At 42.6% G+C, this 14811-nt stretch overlaps 1 protein-coding gene and 1 long non-coding RNA gene across 2 annotated transcripts in view; one reads left to right on the top strand and one right to left on the bottom strand.

Annotated features, from left to right (window-relative positions):
• Positions 1-4453: 4453 nt before the first annotated feature.
• LOC119021375 lies at positions 4454-5667 on the bottom strand. The gene is made up of 3 exons (XR_005075544.1): positions 5526-5667; positions 4923-5162; positions 4454-4697 (listed from the first exon to the last, which is right to left on the bottom strand). It is a non-coding gene; the product is annotated as an uncharacterized LOC119021375 (long non-coding RNA).
• Positions 4704-14811, top strand: part of uba7 (ubiquitin-like modifier activating enzyme 7) — a 35310-nt gene continuing 25202 nt past the window's right edge. Inside the window, exons 1-16 of the mRNA XM_037101628.1 lie at positions 4704-4883; positions 4969-5137; positions 5642-5776; positions 5901-6007; positions 6096-6186; positions 6485-6617; positions 6762-6859; positions 7245-7394; positions 7479-7643; positions 7822-7926; positions 8209-8289; positions 9345-9500; positions 10119-10284; positions 10411-10607; positions 11230-11294; positions 13071-13281. Coding sequence (XP_036957523.1) covers positions 4846-4883; positions 4969-5137; positions 5642-5776; positions 5901-6007; positions 6096-6186; positions 6485-6617; positions 6762-6859; positions 7245-7394; positions 7479-7643; positions 7822-7926; positions 8209-8289; positions 9345-9500; positions 10119-10284; positions 10411-10607; positions 11230-11294; positions 13071-13281 — 2067 coding nt within the window. The 5' untranslated portion in view covers positions 4704-4845. The remainder of the gene's footprint in view (positions 4884-4968; positions 5138-5641; positions 5777-5900; positions 6008-6095; positions 6187-6484; positions 6618-6761; positions 6860-7244; positions 7395-7478; positions 7644-7821; positions 7927-8208; positions 8290-9344; positions 9501-10118; positions 10285-10410; positions 10608-11229; positions 11295-13070; positions 13282-14811) is intronic.

A 14811-nucleotide genomic window follows, 5' to 3' on the forward strand; every position in this document is an offset into this window, starting at 1 on the left:
TATCAAGGAAGAGTTAATCAGGTCTTGTAGTCTGGTACCAGAGATAAATAGTTAAACATTGAACAATTTATGTGTTCATCAATTTAATGTTAAAGCTGGTAAAAGTAAAATTAAAGTTAGATGACACAGTTTTTCTGCCAGGAATAAATAACGCTTTATCTCAATAAAAATGTCTTTTTCACAATATATTTCTTGATTATTAAACTAAATCTGCAAAAAGAGCAGTAGCAAAAGATGTCAAATAAACATCGAGCAAAAAGTACCTCATAACTACTCGAGCATATGGACTTTTAACCTCTGATGCTGCATTTGAAAACATGACTTGACAAACATGACATTGTACAATCATAAAACTTATGTGCATAAGGAATAAGAGTTATGGACTTCTACAGTGATTATTTTTCACAATTACACTGTTTGCACCTGAACAATAACTAGCTGAGATCCGCAAACTCCACCAATTATAGGCATTCAAATGTGTTTTTTGTTTGTTTGTTTGTTTGTTTTTGCCTCCAGTGATGACACAATGTAGCTTAGTTGCAATGTGGGTAATGTAGGCACCAGCTTTACGTGCAGACCACCAGACCTATCATGGACAGTTCAGAAACGAATCATCAACATCCATACAGCAGCTTCTTTTATTGCATGCTTCCTTCTTTTCTAAAGTTAGTGCCTACATCGCTCACAATGCAACTTGGCAACTAAATGACATCACTGGAGGTAATTCATCAGATTATATGCAGCTTCCTCTGGAGACATAAAAGGCTTTATACAACTTTTTTCACATGTCCCTCAAGACCTGAAACAACACTTTTAAAGTGTAAAAATGGTGACGTTACCCTTTAACACAGGATGTATCATACATGCCTGTTGCTCACCATTAACACATGATGACTTTACGTGATTGGATCACACTTAATAGTCAATTAAGGAATGTTTTCACATATGTGGCAGCACTCCACAAAACCTGCATACGCACTTTATTGTATAAAGTGGTGGAGTTACCCTTTAAGTTCATGTTTGATGAAGAATTGAAATGAACTGGAGCAGAACTGTGTGCTTGGTTGTGAGCAAGTAGTCTAACCTGTTCTTCATTTGACATTTATTTTGAAAGTCGAAGACGGAAAATGCCTGCGTCATTCTGACGGGCTTGACGGATATTCCTCAAGTGGGTGCTGTCCGTGAAGAAGCCGCGCCCGCACAAGGAAGTATAAAATAGTTGCGAAATGTGACCGCTTCATAAATACCCTCATCGTTTCCTTCCCCAGAGTCATATCATCTCCGACTTGCGACTCTTTTTTCCAGTCAGGCGTTATTGTGTCGAACTCAGTGGAAAGGCTTTCTCAGTGGTGGAAAACAGGCAGGTCTCTCTGCGCCTGAACAGGATTGGTGCCAAATATGCATTGCTTTCAGATGAGAAATGAAGTTAGACCCCAGAAATCAGGCAACTCCAGGAAGCTATGAGAGGAATGTGTTCTGTCTCCGGTCAGACCACCTTCAGTAATCTCAGCAACGTGACCTTAAAGAGTGGAGATATAATAATCATAAAGAAGTTGTATTATGGCAGCTGAAACATACCATCAAAAATGAGGCTGTCTGTCAGCATACATGTCCAAGTAGTAACATCATTATAAGTGAAGCTTTTATAGATCCAAAAGTTAAACATCTACCACCGAATCCAAAGTTCAGTAATCACACACTGTTTGAAAAGCGTGTGTGACCATATCCCCACAAAGAAGAAAAGGCACTTTAGAGAGTCATTCTTCAGCTCCCACTGCTCCAGACCTCTAACCACAAGGCCCGGCGTCGTCCAGGTTACAGACGGTTACAGAGAAACTGCACAAGTGCTGAAGAAAACACAGATTAGGTTGTTTTGATTTGAGCTCGACGAGGACGCGCTCTCACCCAGGGCTCCCGCCATCCAGAGCAGAAATCAAACACAAACAGCAGTGTGAAGGATTTCACATCCAGTCCTTGAGTTTTTTGTTTTGTTTTGTTTTGTTTTGCATCATTCTGCCTCTGTGTGATTCACACAGGGAACGTGGGGCCGAGCAAACATACATCCAGTCCACAGGGGCATGTAGCTCACATTTAGATTTGACCCATATAAGGAGCTTGTTCTGTTGTTCTGACTTAGCAGATTATACATCTCTAGAGATGTATCAAAGTCTGAGATCAAATTCCCCAGACGAGGTTTTTAAATAAAACGACCATAAAATCGATCTTTTCCCACAGATATTTTGCGAGTGGCAAAGCCTGAAAACCAGTTTAAAAACATTCAGCTTGTTATACAGTTATTTTAACCCATTTTAAAGCAACAAAACGTAACTTCCCGGAGATAGTTGAGTGTGGAGTCTCCCAAGGGTATGAAAGTTGACACCATGGTGAGGAGACTCCACAATCAGCTGTCTTTATCCAGGAAGTTACATGTTGCTGCTGTAATATAAAGAAAACTAAACACTGAAGGGATCATTTATTATACAGTAAGTGGCACATTAACATTATTCACATGAATCAGTTTCTAACAGTATCAGGAGTTAAGATTCAAGTTTTTTGTTTCGGGATGTTTTTTGTAATTTCATTAACTCACGTGTCCTGCAGGATACTGTCAATAGGGAATCAGTGAATTAATCTATAAAACATCTGATGTACTTGAGACGCTGTGAAATGTGGATTTCAAATGTCTTTAAACATGTTTACTGTAATTGTTGTCAGGGGAGCATCTCTGCAAATGATCTACACTGATGCTCTGCAGACGATACCCAGGGGTTATCAGCGCTGGATGCATGAATGTGAAGATGCTTTCACAGTTCTCATTTATTATACATCAGTGTGAACCACAAGTTTTTTTTTTTAATTGATATAATCAGCAGTGGATTATTAGAACACAACATTTGCACAAACACTTGATTACCAACAGTGAGGAAGCAATTCCCTTCATACTATTACTATTATTATTGTTATTTAAGATAAAGAAGAAATAGTTGCAACATCATTACAGTGACTAACAGCTTGTTTTGATGTAATGCAGCAATTTCAGTCATCATGGCGAATCTGATTCGAGGTTGCTTTTCAGATCTCGCGTCGCGCGCCTTAATGAGGTTAGCGGTCGGCCATACGTAATGGTGAATCACTTCTGGTCGCTCCTAAGCATCCATTACTTTCGTCTGGAAGGAATCTTTTTTCTTGTTACTATGCTTCTCCAGACCGAGATTGTTGAAATGAATGACAAACGCATTAAGCAAGACTAGGGAGTGTCATTGTTGTTGTCACCATGGAAATTGTAAGACGATCCCCTCCAGACATGTTTTAAGACGTGTCCTTAAACTACATCTGGTCGGTTTCCATGACTGAAGAAAAAAATCCAGAATGTGTTAATCTGTCAGTATGTAAGAACTTCTGGTCACAAGATGCCTTCATCCTCACAGATGAGTGCATCTGCAGTGTCGTATGAGAGCATATATATACACAGCACTTTTGGTTCCAAACTAGTTGTGCTGTCTCGGATCGTGCTGGCACTGCTTGTCTTCAGCTCAGAATTGAAGTGCGCACCGAGCAACTGGAAACACTTTGCGATGAGAGTAGAAATCATGTGAGCACTGCATGACTCACAATGATTTAATGCATGAATTATTAAAGGCTAAATCCACCAATATGACACAAAGAGGTGTGAGTACAGGGATGTTTCTCTGTAGGTTGTTGCATCGTGGGTAATGTAGGCGCCAAGGTCTTGAAAAGGAGGAAGAACGTGGAGATTTTAAAAGGATGTCTCTCCGGTTCTGCTGTATCGAGTGACCAGTGGAGTGCTTTTTAAGATCTACGTTACCCACAATGCAATTTAGCAACTGAGTGACATCACTGGAGGTAATTCATCAGATTACACGCAGCTTCCTCTGGAGCCACAAAAAGGCTTTATACTACTTTTCCCCACAGGCTCCGCAAGACCTGTAAACACACTTTAAAACACAAGTAAAAAATTAGTAGAGTTACCCTTTAATGCAGGATGTATGATAAATGCCTGTTGCATTGACACATGATGACTTTTTGTGATTAGTTCAAACTGAATAGTCAATCAAGGAACATTAATGCAAATGTATAAACTCATTGGTATACTCATTGGAATACCGTACTTCCAGCTACGGGACATCACATCTCTTAACTCTTCCTCCAGATCCATACAACAGTGGTTATTAGATGATCAAATATGTTGTCGCAATCTGGGACAATGTGATTGTGTCTTTGTCTTTACTAATTTCCTGTGTCCACATGCTTTTGTAATTAGATTAGATTAGATTAGATTAGATTAGATTAGATTAGTTTAGGTAGGTTTTATTTATCCCACAATGGGGAAATTCCCTTGCTTCATTACCTCGAGATGCAACAAGTACAGGAAAAAGAATCAGACGTAATGAAATTAAATAGAAAATAAATAGAGAAAGAAAAACATACAAGATAGACTTTGGTGTTCGTGTTAATTGATGTGCATTGACCCTTCTTTAGATAATATAAACAAACAATGAGAGAATGGATAAACTCAAGTTTCAGTTCCAGGTCACAGCCCACATTCACAAACAGTGACTGTGCACTAATAGAGATTTCCAGTCGGAGACACGGTCACAGCTCGTTAAACAGTCCGGAGTCGCCCTCTAGTGGCCAATACCAGGAAGTGTCGGCATACAGAAAGCAAGCATAGAATCCTGAAACGAAAGTGAAATGGTTTCTTTGAGAATCTGTCGTCTCACCCACACACTCACACAAACCGGCATTTACTTTCTACTGCTGGTTCGACCCGTTAACTCAAACTAGTCACACTTTTCACTGGAGACTGCCAGCTACACGAGCAACATGTCAGACATCGATGAGGGTTTCTACTCCAGGCAGCTGTAAGTACTTCCACACACTGACGAGGGGGTCACCTTTACCTGTACGGTACAGTCTGTGCTGCAGATCCACTTGTTGTTCACACAGGTATGTTCTGGGCCATGACGCGATGCACCGGATGGGCACAACCGACGTCCTGATCGCAGGTATGCGCGGTCTCGGTGTAGAAATTGCCAAAAACGTGATTCTGTCCGGAGTGAAGTCTGTCACCGTCCAGGATGAGGGCCAGGCTGAGTGGACCGACCTGTCCTCCCAGGTACAGCTGACCTTGTAGCGTTGATCTGCTCAAACAAACAAACAAACAAAAATACATATTTTAGTTGTACTGTATTTGTCAGATGTAACCCACAGAACAGGTTTAAACTAAAGCATTTCCTGTCAGAGCAGGTACAATCAACCTTGCTAAAGTGAAAGTCTTCACTATTGCTTGTCCATTTAAATGTCATAAAGTTTGTGAGGGTACCATGGCAATGATAAAACAGCATGTTGTTAAAAAACAGCAGAAAAGGTTAACTTTTACTAACTTTGATGACTCAAAGACAAAAGTGTCTGCTAAATGCCGTAAAATATTTATGTCAGCCATTCTTTACCCTTGAATCAGCTGCTGACAAAAGATTCATGAGGTGCTCATGTGGGCATTTTACCGTTTCACTACAAGTGAAGGAGCACAGCTTGCTTTGTAATGCAGTGATAAGAGCTGAAGGTGGACCTTGAGCTGAGATTGTGGTTTAAAAACATGTGGTTTTTATCTTTGCGCCAGTTCTTCCTGAAGGAGTCTGATCTCGGTCAGAACCGAGCCACGTGTTCCCTGCAGCAGCTGTCCGATTTGAACCCGCGTGTGCGGGTGTCGGCCCACACCGGAGCGCTGGATGAAGAGCTGCTTCTGCGATTCCAGGTACGAGTCTTGACAACAAAATGTCTGTGACTTCAAAGGTCTGATTGACAGACGCAAGATGCCCCCTGCTTTACTCTAAATCATCCACGTGACGGATCAGTTTTTCCTGACTTTGATTTCTCAGGTGGTGGTCCTCACTGACTCCTCACTTGATGAGCAGAAGCGTTTTGGTGAACTGTGCCATTCACGGGGCATCAGGTTCATCGTCGCAGACACCAAAGGACTCTGTGGGTAAGTGGGCAAGAAAATGAATATACATAGTTTATTTAATAAAGCATGGAAAGGAGAAAGAAATGAAAACCTTGCGGTTTGTTTGCAGTCAGTTGTTCTGTGACTTCGGGGAGGAGTTTGAGGTCTTGGATAAGGATGGAGAGACGCCTGCATCTGCGATGATACAAGGAATCACTCAGGTGACACCTTTTTTTGTTTTATGTTACTGGCAGCAGAAAAGTCGCAAACAAATCCAGTAATCTGTATTAGAACCTGCTCAACATGTTGGGTAACATTCATGCATCGAAGAGATGCCAGTTAGCTTAACCTGGAATGTAAAATATGCACAGCATAAAACCTCAACGCAGAAGGACTGTCTAATTAATCTTTAGATCATTTCCAATCCAAATGTCTTGCACAGGTTTTCTAGATGCTTGGTTGAACATTTCTCAAGTGTTAAAATCAGATTTAAAGGTTGTCATCCGGGCTTTATCTTAGGACAACCCTGGAGTGGTGCTCTGCATGGATGATCGGAGACACTCGTTTTCAAACGGCGACAAAGTTTCCTTCTCTGAGGTCCAAGGCATGACGGAGCTCAACAGGATGGAGCCCATGGAGATCGAAGTCAGAGGTTAATTTCACTTTCGCTATGATCACTTTGTTTCACTTTCTTTCCTCGGCTGTTGATCCGACACTCGGCTGCGCTCCAGCCCGCTGCATGCCTCTCAGCATTTCCACCCCTATAATGTCATCTGTCTCCTCCGTCCTCTGCCAGGCCTGTACTCCTTCAGCATTTGTGACACTTCAGGCTTTTCCAAGTATGAGCGGGGCGGAATAGTGACTGAGGTTAAACAGCCCTTCAAGCTACATTTTGTAAGTATATACATTTGTTTGAACTCAAATATATAATATGCAGCACGTCTGCATTCAGGTATCTGGAAATGATCACACCTTTGCTGCATGCTCTAGTCGTCCCAAACGTTTCCAAGCCCAGAGAAATCTGTGATTTTTATTCAGTTTAACTGCGCATCTCATTTGGTCGATTGTCACTCTGGGAGTGAGCCGGAGAGTGAGGAGGGAAGTCAGCGATCCTGACTATATGTAACAACAATCAAACTTTAAGAAACTTCAGCTCATCCGTGAGGTCACATCAGATAGATTTTCATCAGCATTGGTGGTTATTTACAACTGAAGACAACTACTCCCTTGACCACACACAAATATATCTTGATTAAGTTGGCTTCGATATAAATTGCAGAAACCAATGAGTGAGGCTCTGCTGGACAACAAGCTGCTGACGATGAATGACTTCGGGAAAATAGCGAGGCACCAGACTCTGCACTTGGCTTTCCAGGCGCTCCACGGCTTTGTGAAGAAAGAACAGCGGCTCCCTCGTCTTCGGTCTCAGGTCGGTCAAGGTTCCAGGATGCTGCAGGTTGTCCGGTAAAAAAGAAAAAGAAAAAAAAAAAAAAACCTTTCCCTTCCCTTACAGCCAGATGCAGAAACCCTGCTTGGCATGGTGCAAAAGCTGAACGCAGTGGCACAGCTGGAGGAGCTGGATGAAGCTGCTGTCAGACGCCTGTCCTTCACAGCTCGAGGTGACTTGGCTCCCATTAATGCTTTCATCGGAGGCCTCGCCGCTCAAGAGGTTATCAAGGTGAGGGCGAATGCCTGTAACGCTCGTCTTCATCCATCTTTCAGTTTGTGACGGTGTACAACACCGCTATAGTTACATTGTGGATGTCAATTATGCATAACTTAGCACTTACTGCGTGGTGGAGCTGGTGATACAGCTGACTGTTTTCTGCTCTGTGCACTCTGTGATGTTTCTGCAGGCATGTAGCAGGAAGTTCACGCCTCTCCGGCAGTGGCTGTATTTTGATGCGCTGGAGTGCCTCCCTGAAAAGGAGGACCAACTGGAAGAGGACGACTTCTCATTAGTATGTTGACAGTTCAGTTTAAAGGCGCACTATGAAACCATTCCAGAGAGAGATTGTCGATTTTTGAGCGTCATTCTTAGAAACGTCTAGAACACGGTAGAATAATAATAAGAGACATCAGGTGGCTCATAAATGACGATCGAGTGGGATTTGTGCTTGAATGAGTGCATTGTTTTGGGGGGAAAATCCTGCAAACCGTACCTTTAGCAGTTCACATACTTTATCGGTATGCAGTCAAAGTTTGGATGTAAACTGAACGTTCATTGTTTTCCTCTCTGACAGAAAGGCACGAGGCACGATGGACAGATCGCTGTGTTCGGGCATGCGTTCCAGGAGAAGCTGGAGAGGCAGAAGTATTTCCTGGTGAGGGCAGGTCCGCTGTTTGTCCAGCAGGGGGCACACTCCGCACTGAAATGCGGGGCGCTCCATCTGTGCTGTCCTTTGATCCTGCCTGGTGTTGATGATGGCACATGCAGGAAATGGCTGTGATTCAGGTGGCATTTCCTGCCAGTGTTGACCTCTCGGTGCGCAGGGACTGTTCAGCGGTGCCAAGCCCTTTCTCTGTTTCCTTTGAAAATGTTATTTTTGCCGTTGTTTACTGGCCGGCTGTGTGTTTAAGAGAGGGAGAGAGTGCGAGCATGCGTTTGCTCTGCCACTGCCTGCAAAGGTGTCAGGAAGCAAAACAAGTCGTGTGCCACAACAGATGAATCATTTTCTGCTGCACTGTTGAAAAACAAATGATGTGTTTTATGGCTGTAAAACATGGCCTTTATTTAATTTGCATTGCATAAGTGTATGAACATTTATAAATACACAAAATTGTAAAAAAAAAAAAAAAAAAGAAAAAAAATATTAGAACTACCTATAAGAACATACTCAGAACTAATGGAATGCAGCATATCAACAGTTAAACTGCTAATTGCTGCTAACAGTAGCCATCCTTAGCTAGTTAGCTAGTTTATTTGTGTACCGGTGTACGGTTTAGATTGGGAGCTTGCGGACCAGAATGGGTTAGCTGGCTAACTGGTTTGCATGCCAACATTAGTAGACATCTCTGCAGCACCGTAGATAGACACCATGATGTCAAAACTGCTATTTATTATGATTCTGTTATCAATTTGATCATATTTTAGTAATTTTTGAACATTCTTAAATTAGTATTGTGGCTGGTAAAGGAGCTATTTATAATACTACATAATCATTTGTCATCTGATTTGTATGTTGTATCAATCATTTTAATCTGTAACTTAACAAGTAATTTAAAAAGATATGGTATTAGCCTCTGAAATGTTGCTGCTGGAAGTGTAAAATAGACTAAAATGCTCAAAATGAACTATGGTGCTTGAGTAGACGTACTTAGTCACGTTCCACCACTGCATACATCAAGTGTGACACAGTCTGTCTTGTCATTCATCGAGGTTGGAGCTGGCGCTATTGGCTGTGAGCTCCTTAAAAACTTCGCCCTCATTGGGCTCGGTGCTGGAGAGGGCGGACACATCACCGTGACAGACATGGACTTCATCGAGAAATCCAACTTAAACCGACAGTTCCTGTTCAGGTCTCAGGATATCAGGGTGAGAAAACACACATTATCTCTCCTCCAGAAGGCGAAGAACTTCACGTGCCATCGTAGATCACCGATTCTTGTTTGACCTGGTTAAGTGGAAGGGTCAGAGGGCTCCACTAATGGGTCAGGCTGGGGGTGAAGGTATTGTGAGGTAGCTTGTGTCAGATTACACATCGCTGCCATCACTTGTCGTGCAGTTTACTTTGGGAGTATATCAGACAGTTGATCTCTCATGTCTGAGTAAACAACCACCAGTGTCTAAACAACTTATGTGACACATAGCTGAGAGCAGTTGGAGGGTATGTTGACACAAAGTCTTCTCTGGTTAGAAATGTGCCCCTACTACCGTTAATAATAGAAGAGCAGTGAGACACACAGACTGTTGTATTTTGGCGGTAAAGCAAGCAAACTGTATGAATTATTAAAGATGTAGGATGTTCACTTTAGGTGTCTAGTTTCGTTTAAAAGACAAACCAACAAAACTGGATATTGATTTTGTAGAAAATAACATTTTCTGTGATTCCCCCGCCGTCTGTTATTACCACCTGGTCTGATTGTAGCTACATCGCTCACATCCATTATCTCCCAGACAAGCCACCCATTTTGGTCACTTTTCATTTAACAGAAACCAAAATCGGAAGCCGCCGCTAAAGCAGTGCGAGAGATGAACCCACGGATGAACATCACGGCTCACCAGAATCGTCTGGGCCCTGACAGCGAAGGGCTGTACGATTACAACTTCTTCATGGGTCTGGATGGAGTGGCCGCAGCCCTTGACAATGTGGAAGGCAGTGAGGACACTTATCTAGTCTTCTCAAGTTCTCATTACCACAGTTAATATACCAGAGCATTTGAAGAATATATTTGACTACAAATGCTTTAAAAAGTTATTTTTTTTAATGTGTCCTTTTACTCAGGGGTGTATCTGGATAAACGCTGTGTTCAACACCAGAAGCCGATGCTGGAGGGAGGAACTCTTGGGAGCAAGGGTCATACTCTCGTGGTCGTGCCCCACCTGACAGAGTCCTACGGGAAGGACACATCCACTTCTAATAATGCCATTCCACTGTGCACTCTCAAGAACTTCCCTCACCGCATCGAGCACACCCTGCAGGTACATTCATGCACTTATAATTACACTTAATTAAGCTTTGTGTTTGAGTTACAGAGATTGATGAACCCAATTTTGCTTCAAGCCTTCAAGTCTTTGGTCATAAAGCTTTAGTTGTAATAGGATACTGACCAGATGAAAGATCTGACCACATAATTGTGCGGAATAAGAAATGGGATCACCAGTGTTATCAGCTGGAAGTAAGAGGTGGCCACCTGTTGAATTCATACAAATAGTAACTGCTGCTAACTGTGGCTGCTGTTTGCTAGTTAGCTCAGTTAGCCATGCAGCTAGCAAGAATGCATCTCTTGAGATATTTCAGTCTGGACCAAAGTAATGAACTGACCAACTAACTGACTAACAGCATTGCCATTCGTACAGCTTTGCTGCTTGCATTGATAAAGAAAAAGGAAAAAAAAAACAACATAAAAAATATCAGCTCTGAACCCATAGCACTCTGAATGGAAGGACTGCAAGGCTGCAGAATTAGGTTTTATTATAATATCAAAGGTTTTCAGTTTTCCCTGTCAGTCAAAAGAAAAATTACTATTTGCATTGATTGTGTTATTGATACAAGGCCTACATTTTAACTGAGTTTTCTTTGCACTCATCACATTTCTTTTAGTGGGCCAGAGACCACTTTGAGGGACAGTTCAAACAAATACCTGAAAGTGTGAATCTCTTCCTGAGGTAAGACAACATCCAACATCCATCCTCATGTGATTTTATCTTCTGCCACAACAAGTGTCGCCTCCGACAAACTTGCAATATTACATTTAACCGATTAACATAACCACTACACTCTCATTTTACGACACTTCTGCTCTCTTACACAGCATTCCAGCAAACCTACAAAAGCTAATGAAGTGCTTCGAGCTCATTATTTTGTTTTATAAACAGGAAAACATGTGGTTGGCTCTCAGGAGTAAACCCCTTGTAAAAATTACATAAACATTCAGTCTTGCCAAGGCTGTACTCTGTAATCTGTCTTTCACAGCAGCTTGAACACTCATAATTGATAAAGTCTCTCGACTAATTAGAGGTTTTCTGGTTTATAAACATATAGTGAAGGAAACAAGATTAGATTAATGTTTTGTTGTTGTTTTTTTCTCAAGATGTTAGAATTGAATGATTTGTGAATTTTGGTGTCAGGAGACCTAATTATAATGTATCAGACTCCCTGTGACAAAACTGAGCCTCCAGTCCAAACTCTGTCTGAGCTTTGAGCCTCGGAGCCCTCCTAAGCCAGCCATGTTTTCAGATGTCTCTCTGTGTGTTTTGGTAAGATTTGTTATAATCCCCCCCTCATTGTAGAGCACTTACACTCCTTCTTGTGTCTTTAAACAGAAACAAAAATCGGGACTAGAGCCCAGAGGGTGCTCGCTGCCTCACACAACCACTCGCATTATACTGATGTTTGGAAATAAGAATGTACTTTATGTGTTTAGGAATACTCCAATAACTGCTTTCCTCGGAGGCCTCTTTGTAGCTCAGCCGTTAAAAACCCTCCTGGACATTTTCACGAGGCAGCTCGGCTACATATCACAGTCCAGTAAATGTGAAGTCTAGTTTAATGAGGTTATGGAAAAGAACAGTCACATTTTGTTGTGTTACACTCCCACACATGCAGCTCTGTGCAGAGCCATGACTCAAAATGTTCCTGTTTAGACATGTTTAGGTGGAAGCGCACGCAGACAAGGCTGATCCCTTTTGTTTTGGTGGCGCAAGGCCATTCTTGGTGAGCTGGCACACGACGATGTCGCAAGAACTGTCCAGGCGTGCGGTATAAAGTTGCACTGACCAGCACCACTACAAGCTGACTAAACGCTTCCTTCCCCATTCTATTAGTCTACAGCTAAGCGTCAAAGGAATTCCCTCTGAGTAAGAAGACTACACCCTAAATTACAAAGTTTGGTCATTCCCCTCTGAGCTTGATAGTTCACAAATATGACTTAATAGGGAGGACTTTCCCTATTTAGGTTTTTACAGTCAAATGTTCTTTCATCAGTTCAAGCGATGGCCAGATTAAAGGATAAATTCACCCAAAAATGTGAAAAGCCACCCATTATCTCGCCCTCTCACTCTCATGCAGATGGAAATTTGGGTGAAGTTTTGTCATTCACAAAACATTTTGCTTCACAGCAAAACAGTGCTGCGGGCTTTATTTTTTGAGGCTTTTACATTTTAAACAAGTCCCCATCTACTTCAGTCGTTTAAGAGAGCGCTGCAATAATGTTTTGCTGTGAGGCTCCAGAAATGTTTTGCGGACTATGGAATTCCACCTTTCTTTCCATCCGCACAGGTGTGAGTAGATAATGACTGGATTTTCTTTTTGGGTGAACTATTCCTGTAGGGCCAGTAAGCCAAAGCTTGTCCTTGTCTTGTCTTCTACTTCGCATAGGTTATAACCTTATGTATACATTATCTCATTAATCCAAAGGAATTTTACTGCTGTGTTTCCTGCAGAGATAAAGGCTTTCTTGAGCGTACTCTTGGACATGGAGACGCTGAGGCCCTGGAGGTCCTTGAGGGGGTGTGGAACAACCTGGAGTGCATGAAGGACGGAGGACAACGTCCGACGAGCTGGGAAGAGTGCGTGAGCTGGGCACGTCGCAAGTGGGAGACTCTTTACAACAACGACATCCGCCAGCTCCTGCACTGTTTCCCTCCTGAACAGGTAAAATCACTGCAAGGGGAAAAAAAACAACTCTGCCTCAAGCCTCAGTATTGTGAAGCTGTAATTTATGTTTGTGGACACAGAGGGGCACTGTTGTGTTTGTAAGGTCCTCGGACATCAATCAGTGAAATGCTGCAATGTGGCATTAGCACAAAGGGAATGTCAATCAGTGTTCCACTTTTCAAACGTCTCATCATGGAGCAATGCAGCATATTTTCCCGGGGCTCAGCTTCACCACCATTACCCTTGTCTGAAACCCGACCCGCTGATAAATATCTCTGAGCACCTCTGAGGGTTTGTAATCTGGTGAAGCATGCAGGCAGAGTGATGTCACATGTTGCTGTCACACCTGGGGGGGCAAGGATCAGTGTCAACCCAAACAGACCCTCACTAACCCCAGATCCCAGTCCAGTCACTGACCGCCTCGAATCTAATTATACGTCCCTGCAGGGTTATAGAAATTCCTCTTTCTTCCGCACATGTCTGCCTAAATGTTTATAGTGGGGCACTAAATTCCCTGTGGGGACCCCTGAGAAAGACACAGCTTTCGGGATTCAAAAAGTAACGTACGCTGATAAAAATGTTTTCACTTGTGACAATGAGCGTTTAACTCGCGCCCGTGTTTATCCTCATAATCACAACACACCACAGAGAAACTTTGTGGCACTACTTCTCTTTTCCCCCCAATACTTCTCTCAGCCCCAGCTGCCTACGTACAGAGAGTTGTGTTTCCATTGTCCTCTTGGAAAGTCACTTTCGACCACAAACTTTTTTTTTTTCCTCTGAGGAACTATGATAAGGCAGCTGATGTCAGTTAACAGTCACAAACCACGCTGGCAAATACGGGTACGCGATCATGACGGATGACTAACGGCCGCTCTGCTGGGTGTGAGGCGCCAAGTGACTGAGCATTTGTTCGTAGAGGAAGACGGTGTGGGTGGATACAGCAAACATACAGCAACACGACTGACTCTGATCTGACTTTGGTTGTAACGTTTTTGATCAGTCTCATTTGGACCATAAGAACATCACATGCATTCTTAAGCTAAGTGTTACGAACCTTTTTGAGGGTAAAGCGTCAGTGGTGCCATGAACATGCCCTTCAGCCGTCTGACTCCTAATTGTGAAAAGGAGATTCTGTTTGATGCCTTTTGGCTGCTATAGAAAAGCACCCCTGCAGTGAAAACTGGCACCAGCAGTAGGAGACTCTCTTTTTTTTTCCAGCATATGGACCATTTGGGAACATCAAAGCTTTGAGCCCCTTTGTTGCTTTATCAGACAAACAAATTGTGTTGTCAACACTCCACTGATAACAATATTAGTCTGGCTGTGCCACAGGAACATGGCGGGCCTCCTGCTGTTTCAGACAGGATGGAGTGATGTTTTATCAAGTACTGCATTGATTGACGCTGTGTGTCGTGTGTGATTCAAGGCACATCTGTCAGAATTCTTCAAAAATAAAGTACATACGCACATCCAAATATACGTCACCGCTGTGTTAAGAAGAACTCCACTGAGCTATGTTGGCCT

This window comes from Acanthopagrus latus, chromosome 6, assembly GCF_904848185.1.
Source record: "Acanthopagrus latus isolate v.2019 chromosome 6, fAcaLat1.1, whole genome shotgun sequence".
In the NCBI taxonomy this organism is placed as follows: Eukaryota; Metazoa; Chordata; class Actinopteri; order Spariformes; family Sparidae; genus Acanthopagrus; species Acanthopagrus latus.